The 19978-nt window shown below is 36.1% G+C and overlaps 1 protein-coding gene and 1 long non-coding RNA gene across 2 annotated transcripts in view; one reads left to right on the forward strand and one right to left on the reverse strand.

Annotated features, from left to right (window-relative positions):
• The window catches only part of LOC140595818 (uncharacterized), a 144641-nt gene that overhangs the window by 49874 nt on the left and 74789 nt on the right, over window positions 1–19978 (reverse strand). The gene's annotated exons all lie outside the window — the stretch shown is intronic.
• Window positions 3983–19978, forward strand: part of SAMSN1 (SAM domain, SH3 domain and nuclear localization signals 1) — a 139623-nt gene continuing 123627 nt past the window's right edge. The window contains 2 exon segments of the mRNA XM_025995656.2: window positions 3983–4021; window positions 10366–10497. Coding sequence (XP_025851441.2) covers window positions 3998–4021; window positions 10366–10497 — 156 coding nt within the window. The 5' untranslated portion in view covers window positions 3983–3997.

Consider the following 19978-nt stretch of genomic DNA (forward strand, 5'->3'; position numbering starts at 1 on the left):
ATGTGGGAAATAACACATATATGTGTTAACACATATATACACATATATATATAATAACACATATATGTGCTTGTATCTTAAAACAAGCAAATAAGAATTAGAAGAAAGAACAATGAAGTATCATGGCACATAGATTTGGCCTTTTGGAAACTACTAAAAGAGTTCGGGCTTTCCTTGAATGGATAATCCCAGATTTGAGGGGAAAAATATACAAAATGAGTCTAAGACATCCTAAAAATTCAAGCAACCCAAAGAACAAGCTCTTCTTTACTAGAACACATTTATTGAAAGCTTTCAATGCGTAAAGAATAGGACAAAATGGGGCTTCGAGAGGAAAATGGAGGTATTAATTGAATCACACTATATATATAATAATCTATAAATTCATAATGTGAGGAGAAAGACAGGAATAAGGAGGTGGAAGAAGGGGAGAAAAATAACTTATTGGATACCATTGAAAAATAACTAGAGCACTAATTCCTTACTCTGAAATTGTCATGTGTCCTGCCTTTTCCTCTATATACTGTCTTTTTGGTTAGTCATAGCAGTAGCTGATGAGAGAAATTGCTACTTTACATAATTTTCCAGCTGACTAATGTGGGTTGACTTATACAATTAAAAAGATTATTTTGTACCTCCTGAAGTTATTTAAGTTTAATCAATGGGTGAAATTATATCTTAGTATTGGCAAAAGTGGGAAATATTGAATGCCTCCTGATATAATAATATACAGCACCTAACACCACCTATGAAATGTTCTTGCAAAAGGTGGATCCAGATTCTAACTAATTGCCATTTGTAGGAAAAAGCTGATTTTCATATGTAGGAAATACCAGAGATGGAAGAATAAGTCGAATGATACACAAAGAAGCAAACAGAACATTCAGAATGAGATACATTTCATAGGAACTAATTTCTGCAATAAGTTAGTGGCAAAGAAGGGGGAAAGACAGACAAACAGGAAGAAAGTAAGAGAAAGAAGTTCTAGACTAAAGAGACTTAAGAGACATGAAAACCAAATGTAACATGTGATCCTTTTTTATGATCCTTTTTTTTTTTAATTTATTTATGATAGGCACACAGTGAGAGACAGAGAGGCAGAGACACAGGCAGAGGGAGAAGCAGGCTCCATGCACCGGGAGCCCGTCGTGGGACTCAATCCCGGGTCTCCAGGATCGCGCTCTGGGCCAAAGGCAGGCGCTAAACCGCTGCGCCACCCAGGGATCCCCTATGATCCTTTTTTATTTGGATCTTGATTCAAATGGAGCAAATGAAAGAAAAGATCCTTTTTTTTCCTTAAGATTAATTATGGAAAAAGCTTTGGCTATCTTGGTGCATAGTGGACCACTTAGCGGCTTAAAACAATTTATTTTCACAATTTTGCAGTCAGGTCAGGTCTTCCAGGAATGCCTCTCTACCCCATCGACATAACTAGGGTGGCTCATCTGGGACTTGAGGATTTATTTCCAGGATGGCCTCACTCACAGGGGGGCTAGCACATCGGTACTGGCCGTCTGCTTGGAAAGCAGCCAGAGATGTTGCTAGAACACTTGATGTCCATTCATGTAGATTTCTTTATGTGCTGCTTGGGCTTTCTCACAAAAGGACAGCTGGGATCCAAGAAGGAGGAAAGGAAGCTAGCAGTCCTCTTAAAGGCTGAGCTTAGATCTAAAACACTGATATTTCTTCCATCTTCCATTTATCAGTGTAGTCACAGCTTCAGCCCACATTCAAGGAAATGGAGAAATAGACTCTATCTCTCTGTGGGGGGGATGACATGGGAGGTATTTGAAGTTATCAAGGAATAATTTTAAAGTGTAGCAATGGCACTCTGATTATCTAAGAAAATGTCAAAAAATTTTAGAGATACAAAGTGGAGCGTGTAGGAGTGAAATGACATGATGTCTGGGGTTTGAAATACTTGCACAGGAAAGAAAAATGATAAGGATAAAATGGGATAGATTTAGCAACTGTTGTAATATCTTGATAATTTTTGAATATAGGTGATGGGAATATGGAGGGATTAGTGAACTCTGCTTTCAAGTACATATGAAAAGCTCATAATCAATTTTTGAAAATATTCAGCCTTGAAATAATATTATAGTTCCTAGAAGAGACTCAAAGTTCTAGTCTCATCTGGTTTGATTTTAATTAAATTTTAATATTACATTTTCTCAGAATACACTGTAAATAATACTCACCCAAAGTACTAACTTAGGAAAGCATTCAGAAATGGAGAAACTTGCAGGAGTACTGGAAGAATAAGAAGGTAGTAAAACATGGACGGCTGCTCGATGATGGTGCTGATGACGTACTTTTTTCATTTAAAGGCAACGTGAAGACTTAATGCTTTGAGGTTCTGCATCTGTCTTCAAAACATGAAGGGAAAGAAGGGGAACTGTAGAAAGTTACCACCACTGACCTCACTGTACCTTTGCATCCATACTAGCTGTTGGAAATGCACAAACCAACCCTTATATGAGAAGAGTAACCCTTGAGTAAGCATCCTCAGATATATAGTCTGTTACTTGGGATTGAAAGCATTCCTAGCTCACAATACTCTAAAAGCAGAAGGTGCCAAAGTAATTCTCCAGGCTTTCCTAATTAAAGAACAAGGGGCAACTGTAGATGCCTTTCTTGAGGGTATTAGAAATAAATGTTACTTACTGGAAAAATAAGTCCAGGACCAGCTGAAGAGGAAACATATTTGCAAGATCAGAATTGAACTTTCCAGCAATTCCATCTCTGGTCATGCACGCAAAAGAATTGAAAGCAGGGGCACAAATAGGGATTTGTACAGGCTTGTTGATGGCAGCATTATTTACAGTAGCCAAAAGGTAGAAGCAACCCAAGTGTCTATCATCATATGAATGGATAAACAGAATGTGGTATATACAGAATATATACAATGAATATTGAAAGTCTTTTTTTAAAATTTTTATTTATTTATGATAGGAACACAGTGAGAGAGAGAGGCAGAGACACAGGCAGAGGGAGAAGCAGGCTCCATGCACGGGAGCCTGACGTGGGATTCGATCCCGGATCTCCAGGATCGCGCCCTGGGCCAAAGGCAGGCGCCAAACCGCTGCGCCACCCAGGGATCCCTTAAAAGTCTTAAACAAGAAGGAAATTCTAACAAATACTACAACATGGTTGAGCCTCAAAGACGTGACACTAAGAGAAATAAGTGAGTCAAAGGACAAACATTGTATTTTACTTATAAGAGGTACCTATAGAAGAATGAAATTCATAGAGGCTGAAAGTAAAAGGGTAAATGTCAGGGGCTGGTGGGAAGGGAGGAGTGGGGAGTTAGTGTTTAATAGGCCCAGAGTTTCAGTTTTACAAGATGAAAGAGTTCTGGAGATGGATGGCAGTGATGGTTAATGACAATGTGAATATACTTAATGCCACAAAATTACATTTTAAAATCGTTACAGTGGTAAATTTTGTTATGTATATTCTACCACTTTAAAAAGTACTCATTTCAGCATCATGTCATATAAAAAATCCAACTTCTTTTTTCAATTAACGGAAGGAAATAGAGGGATGGAGATGGGGAGGCACACATGGGACCTGGCTTTGACCTACTACCTTTGAAAGGAAGGTGTTACTTTTATATTGAAGGATGGTCTTTTTTTCAAGGTTTGCTTCATATTTTCAATTTAGTTAGCTAGGTCTATGATTGTTTTTACTGTAAGTTTCCTTCATATTTTAGCAATATTATTGCCACCTTCGAAATCTGTTTATACAAATCATGGTATGTCTTGTGCTCTCATTTGATTAGTCAGGCTTCTTCATTAATTTAAAAAATTGTTTGTTCAATAAAGACCATCTTATTTGATCATGGTCTCTGAATCCCCTGGATTATGGCAGGGATTTTACTCTGTAATAATCTCCCACGAGAACTGACCACACAGCTGTGAAGGCAAGAAGGACCTACAAGGGGTGATCACGTTCTCTCAGGCACAGCGACAAGGGACTGAAGCCCACCTCAAAAATGAATCTTTTCTGCTTTTCACTGGTGAGTTTCCTTACATGCATCATTGATATTGTCATTTTAATTTTATTGTATCAATTAAAAGTAATGGAATTAGGGTAAACCCTAAATTTCCTATGTGGTGATTAAAGAATATATTTAGGGTCTTATAAAAAAGTCCGCATCAAAAAGAGGAAAAGGATGTTTTTATTAAAGCACTTCAGCCAATTCTATGCAGAGGCAAGTAATTTAACAGCAACAACAACAAAATACGTTCATGTAAAACAATTACTGGTTATTTAACATTTTGATGTGGAATTTCTAAGAATGATATGTAAACACTATTTCTGAGGAACTATTTTCTTCTATTTATTATAAATATGAGAAAACATTTTGCAAAATATGCTGCATTTGAGTTACTTACTTTGCTTCAACACATCCTAGGAATCAAAATTTCTTCTTCATTGTTTGAGTAATGAATTCTGTTTAATGTTGGCTTTGTTAAACTACCATGGAGGCAGCTTTCTGAGTTACACAGGGCTGTAAATGCGAGGTACAATACATTATTCCAGTCCTGCAGATGTGCTCATTCATGGGTACAAGCACTTCTCAAATTCTTTTCTACATTATTACTTTTTTTTTTTTTTTTTTTTTTTTTTTAGTTTAGCCTGAAGTGGATCAGTGAAAGTTAGCAGGTAGTCATAGATCTGGAAATACTTTATAACTCTAACCTGCAATTGTGCCATCTGCCAATGCTAAAAATGGATTTCAAAAATAATTTTATTCATTTCTATCTGTGTTTACAGCAGGACATTATGCCTATTCACTGGTTTTTCAAGATGTGGCTGGGAGATCCCTGTCATTTGTAGAAATAAAATGGTTTACTTTGATGTTTGTTTTCTTTCCAAATTGCAAATAAGATTAACATAAGTGCTAGAGATGGTGCTGACATAGGTTGTAATACCTAAACAGGAGGCATTTTAAGCCAAGATAAGGGATTTAATCTTAGAGCATCTTGAAAAATAAAATGCAATTGTGAGTTGTGGCAGGCTGAATCATCGAGTTCTGATTGCCTATGTAGTCCCAATTTACAAAATAATTGCCGGTGCTCAACTTTGCTTTGTGCCATATAAATCTGACTGGAGAAATCCCATTTCAGGTGATTTAAGTGGTATTGTGCATTCTTTTCTAGTCTATCTAAAAGAGCTATATGTAGTTTATATGAATATACTTCCCATGGAAATAGGCAGTGTAGCAGTAGAGATGACTGCATTCTGAAATCACTCTGAATGGTTCTATAATCAGTATGCTAATGTTTCTATAAGATAGCGTGGCTCAGCATAGTGTGGCATACGTTTGTAATCCTGCTATTGAAGACCTATAACCATCTAATGAGCATCATTGTCTTTCTCTGTAATGTAGGAAAAGGAGCGTGTACTGAAAAAGGCTTTCTTCAAAGCCATGCCTCACGGACTCAATCTGACTGCAACTCTTTTCCATGTTTTATTTTATTTTTAAGACTTTATTTATTTATTTGATAGAGGGAGAGGGAGCGCAAGCAGGATGGGACGTGGGGCTTGATCCCAGGGCCCCTGGTATCATGACCTGAGCCCAAAGGCAGATGCTCAACCAACTGAGCCACCCAGGCGCCCCTCTTTCCCATGTTTTAAAGCTGTCCTTAAAAATTTGCTTGTTTGGAAACATATTTGATTAGATTGAACCATCATAAAGACTGAAATATTTTGTTCAAGCATTCCAAAGTTTGTTGAAATCAATTGCTTTAAGAATAAAATGTCCACAAGGTACTTGGAAAAAAATCAAAACTATTTTAGGTGCTTTATATTTCTTCCTGTGGGGTAAATAAATAAAATTGTTTAGCGTATGGGCTCTCAACCAGGGTGTTGCAACACCCTACTGTGCTGTTATGAGCTGTGAAAAAGGGGTGGGGTTACAGATTTTGCCAGGAATTTGTGCATAATTCAAAACATATTTTATCTGTGCCTGTAGGAATGTGAACATATGGGACATGCATTTAAAATAAAGAGATGAAAAATCTTTGATTTAGTGGAAAGAACCATTTCAGAATTAAAAAGTAGAGGTGTATATTTATATATTTATCTTTAATTCTGTACGAAAGAGATGGTTTTAAATATTAAGCATCACATAAAGTTTACCACTAAAGAAAGCCAGAGAAAGAGTTAAACATTCTCTTATTGAAGTGTAGGGGGAAATTGTAAATCTTTTAGTAAATGGGATTTTTAAGAGAAATATAAAGCAAACTTAATGAACTACCCATTGTGAACCAAGGATACTATAAATAATCCATTAAAGGTGATTGCTATTATTTGGGATCTATAAACTTGAAATGGGGTCTATCTTTCAAAAGGGAGGCAGGAATATCCTTTTATGTATGCCACTCTGACTCTAGAATGTTTCTTACAGTTTTACATTGTGATAAGCCTTTTAGAAGACTTGCTCATTAGAAGCAGGGTGATTTTCTTGTTGAGCTCATCATATGGTTATTGAGTTTAACATGACTTTGTAACCCAGTAAGGTTACAAATCAATTATCCGTGCACCATTTCTTCAGTGATTTGCAAGGCTGCCTCTATTTTATTTGGACTCGATTCTATCCCATCGGTTTATCTCTACCCCTTTCCTTAGACCTGATCTTTGATATATACCTATTAGGGTAATTCTAATGCTACGTAGACACCTTATTCAGCAAAATACCCTTTCCTTGTCCCTTTTCAAATTTTGGACTTTTTTAAGTTTTTATGCTTCTAGGTAAATTTCAAATTATATGAAATCTTTGGTGGGATTTTGGTTAAAATAGACTTAGTCTCGCATCAGCTTTAGGGGAAATTGACTTAATTATGGATTTGAGTCCTCCCCTCCACAAACACGTGTAGCTTTTCATTGATCCTGATTTTCTTTTATCGAAGATTAAGATAGTTTATAATTTGCTCTTTAAAATTCGTGCACATCTTTTACTAAATTTGTTGCTAAGGGCCTAAGAATTTTGGTTCCTGTTATGATTACTTTTTCCTAATCTGTTTCTGCTGATTTATAGATACATTTATGGACTTCCTGATATTGATACTGCAAGTATATAATTTTGCTGAATTGTAAAAATTCTGGTAGTCTATGTTTTTTTTTTCTTAGATTTCCATACAGATAATCTGTAAATTTTCCTCTTTTTTAGTAATTGTATCATTTTCAACTTTTCTTTCACTTCTGTCACATTGACAAGAATGCTATACCAGCAGGCATCCTAGACTTGTTTCTCACATTCATGTAGTTATTCCTAATTGAGTCATCCCGAGGCTTTTGATAAATAATCCCAGTGAGGTCAAGGAAGTCCTGTCTCTTCCCCATTCACTAGATTTTATCACAGATGAATAATAAATTTTTTGAGTGCCTTAAAACATTTATTGAAATAATAAGTTTTCTGTTGAATATTTAAAAAAGACATCCAAATGTTGAAACATCCTTATATTCTCGTATTAAATACGGATTGATCGTGGTATATTTTTATGCAGACTACTAAATTTAATTAAATTTAAATGTGTACATCACATTTAGAATTTCTTAAAACTATTTTATAAGTGAAATTGGTCCATAGTTTTCTCAAATTGACAAGAAAATTCTGTCATTTTATTTTTCTAGAATTCTTATTAATATTACATGGCAACATCTTAATATACCCTCCACACTTTACCTGAATGTTCTATGTGTTTTCTATTTACCCCTGTACGCTCCACCATGGATAGACTCTGCAGTATTTTCTAATTTTTTTCAAAAGTCTAGAGTTAATCCTAATTTTTTAGTTTTTTAATATAAATTTCTTTGATTATATTATTCATTTCAGGATACTGTAATTGTTTACTTTTTGTCGCTCTCTGATATTCTTATTTCATTTCTGCCAGTTTGGTTTCATCATAGATTATTTATAAATGGATATTACTTTTTTTCATTTTACTCTGTGAAGATCACATTCTTTCTTAAATATTTCTCCATCATTTTGATTTTAATTTTATCTGGAATGAAATGGTTTTACTTTCAGATTGTCAATTCAGCTAGTGCTATTTCTCAGCATTTAATCCCTTCGTGTGTTTTGGTTAATGTTGGATGATAAAACTCTTTCTCTTTTCTCTGTTTCTCTGTCGCTCCCTCTCCCTAGTCCTCCGTTCCCCTCAACCTACACCTTCCTCCCTCTCTTTTTCTTTCCTCTCTGCCCTCTTCACCTTTCTACATCTAGTTGTGAGGCAAGACCTCAAGTCCCTCTGAGGCTCTGGTTCAGAACCAAGAATTACATTGCTGGTCCAGGGATCCTATCCTGAGGTGATAGTTGGTGTATGGCTGATGCAGTCACAGAACCAGTTGGCTGCTTGCTTGTTTCAGATCCCATCTTGCTGGCTGTGTTGATAAATTTCACTTTTCTGACCTACACCTTCCTAGAAGCAAGGGCCCCAGCAGCTATTGGAAGGAGCTTTTTTCCAACCTCCTTTCTAACTATGAGTGCTGCTAGATTTTAGCATGAAGTTCCTTTATGTGGATGATATCCCCTACACTTCACCCCACAAAGCCCTAGTCAATACTACCTGTTTGTGGATGGACACTGAAGAGGTCCAAAGTTTTATATTCACTAACCACTTTGTGTTTCAGTTAGATTTTGTGTCCCTACATGATTAGGTATTTTAGAGCATACATGATTTAAGTCTTTTTAATTTTCCCAACAATTTGCCATGTGTTTTGAGCAGAGGTTGTTTACAACACAAAACTACAGAACATTTTAGTTTAATGTTCTAAAGGTAGATGATGTGGGGTGCCTGGGTGGCTCAGTGGTTGAACATCTGTTTTTGGTTCAAGTTGTGAGGTCCGGGTATCAAGTCCCACGTGGAACTCCCCACAGGGAACCTGCTTCTCCCTCTGCCTATGTCTCTGCCTCTCTCTGTGTGTCTCTCATGAATAAATAAATAAAATCTTTAAAAATAAATAAAGGTAGATGATGCAAATGCAACTCAATCTTAGTTTATATTGTAATAAAATTCATTTTTAAAGATGAGAACATTTTCAATGCAACCCTATAGTTCTACTCATTGTTTCACATAAGAAAACTCTTTCATAATTCAACAGACCTTTATATTAATGACACCACTATTGGCGTTACTCATAACTATAGAAATTTCCCATATACTAAGTGTATGCCTCTCTCCCTTTATACTGTTTCCAGATGACAACACAACTATATCAATTTTGTCTCACAAGGTGAAAATATAACTAGTTAATTCAGTTAGTAAGTTTTCTTCTCAAATACAAAGAAAATTTATTATGTGGTTCACAATTGTTTTATTTATATATATTTATTTATTTAAGATTTTATTTATTTATTCATGAGAGACACACAGAGGAAGGCAGAGACATAGGCAGAGGTAGAAGCAGACTCCCTGTGGGGAGCCTGATATGGGACTTGATCCAGGACCCCAGGATCAAAGGAAGAAGCTCAACCACTGAGCCACCCAAGTGCCCCTGGTTCACAATGATTTTAAATACAAAATCGTACATTTTAAAATTTACTCTTCTGTAAAAGAATGAAAACAAATACGTAATATTATTTATTAATATAAATACCATAAATATTAATATCTTTATTGTACTTGTGAAATACTTTTTTTGCTGTTTCAGAGCACACCCTATAAATTCATTTTATCCTGGCAGTTACTCTGTAACATGAACAAAACTGCTGCTTTACCATTGAAGAAGCTAAAGTACACATTGTGTTTATTCTACAAGGACACAGGACTAATTAGAGGGATATGTGTATCTAACACCTGTGACCTGACACCCACCGCAGTTTATTGCTGTGCACATTGGCATCTATTTAGTTGTACCTTGAAGTTGATGTCTTCATCACCCTTTTTGAAAAACTGCCTCATTTTGCACAATTGTTCCCCAACAGTTGAGTTTTGTTTAAATTCCTGGCTCTGTAGAGAGTGCTGAGAATGCCTTTCTTTGCTGCCTTGTTCACTGTTGAAAACTGGCATACCATTAACTCTTCATCTCTATGCCCAGGACGATTTAGATGGGGTACTTTGTAAAAGGGGGTAGATAGGTTAGAAGACTTTTTAAGGAGAGGTGCCTGGATGGCTCTGTATTATAGGTGACCAACTCTTGATTTTGGCTCGGGTCATGATCTCTAGGTCTTGAGATGGAGGCCTGAGTCATGCCTCATGCTCAGAGATGAGCCTGCTTGAAATTCTCTCCCTCTGTTTCTCCCTCTGCTCATGTGCTCTCTCTCTCTAAAATAAATAAATCTTTTTTAAAAAGCACTTTTCAATGAAAATATCATTTTATTATTTCTTGCCTCATAAATCTCTTTTATTACAGGAAGGTTCTATGGACAGCTTATATGAGCCAGTCCCAGAGCAACAAACTAACCAAGAAAGCACCTCTGTCGGGATTGGTTCTCTTATCTCACCTATTGGAGAGAGTGGAAGAGCACACAACAATCTCTTCATGGTGAGTGAAGCCTTGAGTTGAGCGGATTGCTTCTCTATCATATATTTAGAATCACTTGCCTCATGATACCTGTTTTTTTTTTAAAGATTTTATTTATTAATGAGAGACAGAGAGAGGGAGAGAGAGAGAGAGAGACAGGCAGAGGGAGAAGCAGGCTCCGTGGAGGGAGCCCAATGTGGGACTTGATCCCGGGTCTCCAGATCAAGCCCTGGGCTGAAGGTGGCACTTAACCACTGAGCCACCCAGGCTGCCCATGATACCTGTTAATATGGCAAAAATCACTATTCTCAGAAAGCTCTTCATTTACTTTTAGTTTCTGAGCTTTTCATTGTTGTCTCTTTCATGACTTTAGCTTATTAATATGAACTACCATTTATAGAGTATGTATTAGGTGATTACATAAGTTAACCCAGTTAATCCTCAAAGCAAACTTAGGACAGAGAAATAACTACATTATTTTTTGAGATTAAGAAACTGAAGGAGAGAAAGCAAAATAACTTGCTACAGGCTATAAACCATGAAGTGTTAAAGCTGTCAATTAAAGATATATGAGTCTGCCTCAGTAGTGCATTGGTAAACCAGGTCTTTGGGATGGATGGAGGGAACCCTAAATTTGTTCCATTTGCTGATTGCCATGGTGTAAATGCTCCTCCCCTGGTCATTTTAAGCTACCAGTGGTTTAATAACAGGCTTACAATACCTGAATATTTATTTGTTCATTATCTTCAGTGCCAACTGCAATACACCCCTGGTGGCTTTAAAATCTGTGCTAACCACTTTACTAAGCTGCTCCTAAAATTTAAGGACACACACCGTGAACTTACAAAACATGAATATTACTAGAATGCAAATGCAGATAGTTTTTTTGAATTATCGTTATAATTACTAGAGGCAGAGTTGCTCTGCAAAATTCACCCTGTCCCTGTTTAACAGTGCTGGCTGTTCTCATAGTTGATTGTGCTGTATTTAAATTAATCCCACCCTGGGATGCCTGGGTGGCTCAGCGGTTAAGTGCATCTGCCTTTGGCTTAGGGCATGATCCTGGAGTCCCGCGATCAAGTCCCACATGGAGCTGCCTGCATGGAGCCTGCTTCTCCCTCTGCTTTTCTGTGTGTGTGTCTCTCATGAATAAATAAATAAAAGCTTAAAAAAGTAACAATGATAAATTAATCCCACCCTAACAAACTTATTTTCCTTATATTGTGGCTTAGTGCAATACAAAACATCCTGTCTGCTACAAATAAAGAACTTCCCTATGCTTAGAGATTTAGATGCCATCTTCTACCCTTACAATTATACTTTTCCCCAATAACAACACAAAGATTACTATCCGCTTCCTTTTTTGTAAGGCACTGTATTAGGTAATGTTATATATGACATTATTTGTGTTGATCCTCACAATAACTTTAGAGATGTTTAGAAATGTTGAGAAAGGTTACATAACTTCCCCTGTTAAAAAGAAGATGACCCAGGACTCAAATCCAGAAAAGTACCTTCAAGTTTTATATCTGCCTTCATACCTACCAATTTTATTCCTTGGGGACATTCTTTGAAAACTTCTTTTTTATAGAGCTTACGGATGTAAGCAATGTAGCATTTGTTAGCAAACAAGTTCAATAATAAGTCTCAGTCGGTAAAAAATAATCCAAAAACATTTTATTGTAGTGGAAACTCTTCCCTCAATCTATACCTTTTCAATATCCATGAAGATGTTGATCTTGACAGATATGCATAAGAGGAAGCAGGAATACATTTTACATAGTAATCTGAGAGAGTAAGACTTACGTGGAGACTCAATTAACATTGCAAAATGTTTGTAAGCATTTTTACTGTATAATTAAAAAAGAAAAAATGAATAGGCTGAAGAGCCTGAAGATATTTTCTTAAAAGTATTAGTTTAATAAATATGCATGAAAAATAAACAAGTTCATGGCCAAGCAGTCTACTAGAATTTTTATCAAACTTCCTTACATTCCAAAGTGGTTGAGAATAATGAAAACATGATTTAAATTTCTATAACTCTCTCTCCACATATATATATACAATATATATACATGTATATGTGTACATGGATATCATGTATATAGATATATATGTCTCCATATTTAATTTAAAATCTGTGCATATATACAGCATAAATTTGAAAGGCAACCAGTTCAACCACTGATTCTACTATTAATTGTTAAATTGTACTGGTCCTTTCAAATTTCCACTGACGTTTTATTCCTAATAATAATGATTTCACAGCTTGGTTAAAACAAAATCAGTCTTTTAAAAAAATGACATTTAGTGGTTTGGAACTTTCCCTCTGAGCCTCTGAAGAATGGATTATTTTTTCCTCCTAGTATTCTCACTGTCTCCCCCTCCTCCCTAATTCAAGAAAAAAAAAAGTTTTGGACTAATCTTGGCAATGTCAGAAACAGTTATTATTTTTGGATTCATTTTCTAGAAATACTACAAAAACATCCCTAAGGTTCATGGAGTTATATCTCAAGCTTCCAGTCCTCAACCCAAATGTATCTGCAACCTTCTGGAAGAGGAAAGTTGCTCTCATACTGACTTTTTAGAACCAACTAGATAGTATATCTAGTTGTAACAATAGAAAATAATAGCCCCTACTAAAAATAAGATCATTTGTCACATGAGTTGAAAAGAAAAATAAAGGGCACCTAGTTAGCTCAGTCTGTTAAGCTTCCAACTCTTGATGTCAGCTCAGGTCATGATCTCAGTAATATGATATCAAATCCCGCATTGGGCTCTGCATTAGTGTGAAGCCTGCTTGAGGTTCTCTCTCTCCCTCTGCTCCTCCTGACCTTACTCTCTCCCTTTCAAAAAGAAAAGAAAAGAAAAGAAAAGAAAAGAAAAGAAAAGAAGGAAGGAAGGAAGGAAGGAAGGAAGGAAGGAAGGAAGGAAGGAAGAAGGAAAAGAAAGGAATAAAAAGAAAAGAAAAACAAGACAAATTCCAGGCTTCTTGGCTTCCCTTAAACAAGTTGCATTTGTTCATATTTATTAGGAGTTTTGTGATGTAGAAAATACTGTTTCAATCAATATGTGGAGTTATATAGATGAATATAAGATAATCCAGACTCCCAGAGGAGATGATCTACTGTAGATCATCTTCACATTTAAGGGCTGAATAGGTATTAAAGGGAAAATAGTTTATTTGGAGATTTTTAAATTAAAAAAAATAATTGAAGTATAGTTTAGAAGTACTATTAGTTTCAGGTGTACAACATAGTGATTTGACAATATATACATTATGATATGCTCACCATGATAAGTATAGTTACCATCTATCACCACACAAAGTTACTACAATATTATTGACTATATTCCCTATGTTCTACTTTTCATCTTTGCAACTTATTTTATAACTGGAAATGTATACCTCTTAATCCTCTTCACCTATTTTGTCTATCCTCTACCCCCTTCCCCTTTGGGAACCACTAGTTTATTCTTAATGTTTATGAGTCTCTCTTTTTGATGTCATTTGTTTGTTTTTTAGATTCCACATATAAGTAAAATCATATGGTATTTTGTTTTTCTGACTTATTTCACTTAGCATAATACCTTCCAGGTGCATTATTGTTGTCACAAATGGCAAGATGTTGTTCTTTTTAGGACTGAGTAATATTCCATTGTGTGTATGTACCACATCCTCTTTATCCATTTACCTATTGATGGTCACTTAGTTATTTCCATATCCTGTCTATTTTAAACAATGCTACAATAAACATAGGTATGCATGTATCTTTTTGAATTAGTGTTTTTATCCTCTTTGGGTAAATACCCAGAAGGGGAATTAATTAGATCTCATGGTATTTGTATTTTTAGTTTTGGGGGGAACCTACATACTGTTCTCCACAGTGGCTGTAACAATTTACATTCCTAATAGTGCACGAGGGATCTCTTTTCTCCACATCTTTTCCAACAATTGTTATTTCTTGTCCTTTTGAAACTACCCATTCTGACTGGTATGAGATGATATCTTCTTGTGGTTTTGACTTGAATTTCACTGATGATTAATGATGTTGAACATCTTTTCATGTGTCTGTTGGCCATCTGCATGTCTTCTTTGGAAAAATGTCTATTTAGTATCTTGGGATTTTAAATGAGGAACATCTGAAACATCCAGCTTCCATTTTAATTGCAGTTCCAGGAGGGGTTGGTAATGGATATCTGGTCCAAAGATAAATAAATTTAAAATACAAGACTTTATTAAATTTCATGAAGAAGAAGAATAAGTGATCCACTTGTATATTAGCAAAGCCAGAGTGCTTTGGAGAGCTACTACCAAAAAAAAAAAAAAAATGGGTAAAGATTTTATGGAGTAAATAATCATACAACTTAGTAAACATGCTGAAACTGTACTAATATACTAGCTTAACTAAGGATTGACTACTTTGTTATTGTATTAGTTAAAATGTAGGTCATTATGGCTTGATTCTGTACTACTTTTAGTACTTCTTTATTATGTCTGAAGCTAATAAAATATCTTGATTTAGAAATAGAGTGAGAACATAAAATGCTTGTATCTCTGCCAACTGGGGGTTACCTGGTTCAGTCCTGAATTATCTGGTTTGCCATCTGTATTGACTGAAGTAAGCCAATGATTGTCAATTTTTGCTTCCATTTTGTAACTCATAAATTCGTAAGAAATTTGAGCCTTCTCAAAAATGAGCTTTAATGTGGGGTAGGGGCAATGTCCCTATTATTTATACTCATTCAATAAATACTTCAATTTGGGATCCCTGGGTGGCGCAGCGGTTTAGCGCCTGCCTTTGGCCCAGGGCGCGATCCTGGAGACCCGGGATCGAATCCCATGTCGGGCTCCTGGTGCATGGAGTCTGCTTCTCCCCCTGCCTGTGTCTCTGCCTCTCTCTCTCTCACTGTGTGCCTATCATAAATAAATAAAAATTAAAAAATAAATAAATAAATAAATAAACCTTAAAAAATAAATAAATAAATAAATACTTCAATTTAAACTTCAATTGAATTTATTCAATAAATTCAATGTACAAATGCTCATTCAATAAATACTTGTAAGCTAAATGAATAGATTGGTGAAGTTCCATTAATCAAGCTAAAGAAAGCCTCAATAATGGAGTATGTAGGATGTAGTGTCAAAAAGCATGAGCTTTGGAGTTGGATAAATAACAGTTCTCATTCTGACTCTGCCACTTCTCTATAGAATGAGAACAATCCTCTCTATGGGGTTGGCTGAGTTCTGTTGCAGGAAGACAATATCTTCTTGATCCTCCTCCTCTCCACATGCAGGAATGATTTAGCACAGAAGTTAAAGAACCATGAGAAGGGTTCATATGCCACACTGGAGCTGAGATTGCAAACCACAGCCTGAGGGGACCTGTATTTTATGGCCCATGAGCTAAGAGCAGCTTTTGCATTTGAAAAGATTTGTTTAAAAACAAAAGCAAAAATAAGACTGCTCTATAGAAATTGTCTGTGGCCCAGAGCCTATTATACTTCTATCTGGCTTTCCTTAGAAAAAGCTTACTGACCCTTGGAGCTGTGCGGTTACAAACACAGGTGGCAATTGAATGCCTGTAAAGGAGCTATTCCAAATAAGGATGGCAGTAGGGGTAAAATAGAAGCTGTATTTTAAATACTTCCTATGAAAAAATATAAAACAGCTTACTAACAATTTTTACATTAATTGCTTGTTGAAATAATATTTTAGATACATTAGGTTAAAGGGAATTTCACTCATCTGTTAACCTGGCTACTAGATTGTGGCCTCTGGGTCACATCTCACCTTTCAAATGTCACACGGATGCTTATATTGTGCCAAGACTTAAATTATATCTGTTCTCTGGGCTTTAGGAAGCTTGTAGAATGGGGTTTTTAGCCTTTTTGCCTCTGATAGATGAAGGCACACCAGAAGGAAGGTGGGGAGATGTTAAGTGTTAATCTATTATGTCCACTATCCTTCCTTCTGAATCTTTTCATACTTATTATAATTGGCATTACCATGCTCAAAAATCAAACCAAATGCAAAAAAAAAAAAAAAAAAAAAAAAAGCAGTGCCCTTTCACCTCTGGAACTCCTTTGCAATGGACAGAGAGGAATGCTAGCTTTCTGAAGGTGGCTCTCCTTTGTCTCTGTAGAAAATAATTTGTATCATCCCTACCCCAGGTTTACAGTATTATTGTAACATTTAAAGTGAGTTATAACTCTTCTGTAATATTTGAGTCTTATAAAGTGGTGATAAATTAAGACTTTTTAATTTTTCCAATTAATATGGAGAATAATGACCCAAAAAAGAAAAACTATCTAATACTATTACATTAAAAACTAAATCACAGGGGTGCCTGGATGGCTTAGTCAGTTAAGCATCTGACTCTTGATTTTGGCTCACGAATGATCTCAGAGTTGTGAGATCAGGCCCATAGTGGAGTCGGATTAAGATTCTCTCTCCCTCTCCCTCTCTGCCTCTCCTGATCCCCCACCTCCCCCCACAGCTCATGTGCACACATGCTCTCTCTTTTTTTCAAATAAATAAAAAAAATCTTAAAAAGAAAGAGTTGCTATAAAAAGACTTTGCTACAGCTTTTGACAGTTGTTCTCAACAGCAGTGGGACTTCAGGAACACCTGAAGACACATATATCTAGACTCTACTCTGGACTTACCATATCAGTAAGAAGAGATTAGAGTAGCCCCTTCTAATAGAAATATAATGCAGTCCACAGATATAGTTTTAGATTTTCTAGTAGTCACAATAAAAAACTTGAAAAAGAAACAATGTAATTAATATAAAATGTTAATAAGACATTTTACACTCTTGTTTTTAAGCTAAGACTTTTGTCATATGTATTTTATACATCTTAAGTCCGATGCTGAAGTGTCAATGGTTAAAGTGAAATCTAGTCCTAGTGAAATCATAAATATTGTGTGTTTTGTCCCCAGCTTCAGTTTCTAAATTCAAATTAAGTTAAATTAAAATTTAGTTCCTCAGTCAAACCAGCCATTCATCAATTGCTCAATAGCCCCATGAGGCTAGTAATGGCTCTGTGTTGGACAGTGCAGGATGAGAGGCTTGGAACTGCTGGTGGTATTGAGGCATTAAATAACCAGATAATATCATATCCTACTTCACTTAAGGAAGTATAGATATTAAAGTGTAAAAATACTTGATGCTAAACATTTAATTATATACTTTTAGAAGGAGACGAGACAATAGGGAACAGGTGTGTTACCCAATGAGGAAGTTGAGATTAGTGACTTGTATGGAGAGACAGATGGAATCAAGACTGGAGTTCTGGCTTCCCAAATACTAATCTTGTCCTTTGGCCCCTCTGCCAGAAGTGTGCGTGTGTGTGTGTGTGTGTGTGTGTGTGTGTGTGTGTGTGGTATGAATGTGTATATATGCAAGAGTTAGAGAAGGCAGGAGATGGCCAAGTGGCAAAGTGCTTTTGGGAGATAAGAAGTGAAGAGGAGCAGAAGATAGAAGGATAAAGAATCTGACCTTATAATATATATGCTAAATATAATCTGATGATATACAGAACAAAGCAGAAGGAACCTGAGATGGGTAATGTAGTTAATAGACTCGAGTTTTATTCCTGCTCTCCAGGTGGCTGAGAAATATGTGTCCTTGAGAATGTTATTGAACTTCTCTGACCCTAAATTTCCTAAGCAATAGAATGTGGCTAAAAATGTCTGCCTCTTAGTTTGTAGTGAGGATCAAATGTTATAACACACGTTAAGCACCTGGCATAATGCATGTTAATGTTCATTTCCCTTCCTTCTGCAACCCATCACACCAGGGCAGAGTGATCCTTTAATTTAATACCCTTGATTAAATGACTTTAAGTCAAACTCTCACTTGAGCTCAGATGTCGTTTTAAAATAACTGCTCAAAAATAATTTGTAATCAACACTTCTTACCTAAAAGCATTGATTTTTACTGGGCTGGACAAGAAGAAGCAACAGGATTTATTGTTGATGTGCATTAGAACACCCAAGATTTTAATCTCCACAAATTGCCTCAAATCATGAACACTCAGGTTGAGTGCAATGTTTGACAATTTAGACCTAGATTTCTCATCATGTGTAGACAGCAATGAATAAGAAAATCTATCACAGTGGCTCTTGTTTGCCTAATTCTTATTTCAGGGTTGTTTTGTTTTTGTTTTTGTTTTGTAGGGGGTCCATTTTAACTTAGATATTATTAAAATGCAAGATTAATTTTTTATGTACTCACTCATCAACATACTATACTGATAAAAAGCACTGTAGAAATCAATTAAATTGTTTCCAGCCACCAGATGTTAATGAGAAAGTAATATAGCAGATTCAAAAATAGCTTTAAAGACAAACAATACAATACATGTCTAACAGTTGGTTAGAGCTCAGTGCTAATGAGGCCAAGGTCAGGGGTTTAATCCCCATATGGCCAGTTATTTTTACTGTGTTCCATAGCCACTGGCAGCATCCATGACCCCAGCCTACTGTCTTGGCTATGTGTGCCTTTGATCATAAAGGAATCTGGATTGGAGGATGAGGAGGCACCAGCACAAAACCATTACCACTATGGGAAGAGCAACTCAAGGGAAGAGCAATCTTGCTGACCAATAGTTCATCTGCCCGTGAAGATTTTCCTTCACTATAATCAGTCTTCAGGCCACCAGTGCAATTCTCAACCTTCAACGTGTGATAATTCAGGGGTCAATGGTAAGAGCATTATGAAAGGAACTGAGTTCCTGCCTTGGCTTTGTTCCTGAATACTGTTGAATAAGTCCTTATACTATCTGAATCTCAGTTTCCACCTCTATAAGATAATAGGATTAGACTAGATGATCTCTAAGGTCCCTTCCTGTTCTAAAATGTTTCCTTGAATACATTTTAAATTATTTTGGAAGTGGAGGAGTGCCTGGGTGTCTCAGTTAGTTAAGCATCTGCCTTAGGCTCAGGTCATGATCCCAGGGTCCTGGGATGCAGCCTGAGTCAGGCTCTCTGATCAGCGGGGAGTCTGCTTCTCTCTCTGCACCATGCAACCCCCAACTCCCACTTGTGCTCATGGTCTCTGTCAAATAAATAAAATCTTTTAAAATTTTTGAAAATAATCTCTTCTGGAAGGGGAGTGTTGTTTAACATAAAACACTATTATTTTCCTTTTGGAACTGTCGAAGGCAGACTTCTAAGATGTCCTCTAATGAACCTGGCTATTTTAGTCAGTGTTCTCTAGAGAAACAGAACTAATAGGTTGTTGATATATAAAGAGAGAAATGAAGGAAGTGGCTCATGTGATTATGTAGGCTGGCAAGTCAGAAATTTTCAGGGCAGGCTGGCAGGCTGGAGACCCAGGATAGAGTTGATGTTATAACTAGGGTCCAGAAGAAGTCTAGAAGCAGAATTCCTTCTTCCCTATGGGAGACTACAGTCTTTTTGTCTTAAGATCTTCAACTGATTGGATGAGACCCATTTATATTATGGAAGGTAGTGGTGCTAAAATCTACTGAT

Source organism: Vulpes vulpes, chromosome 15 (assembly GCF_048418805.1).
Source record: "Vulpes vulpes isolate BD-2025 chromosome 15, VulVul3, whole genome shotgun sequence".
In the NCBI taxonomy this organism is placed as follows: Eukaryota; Metazoa; Chordata; class Mammalia; order Carnivora; family Canidae; genus Vulpes; species Vulpes vulpes.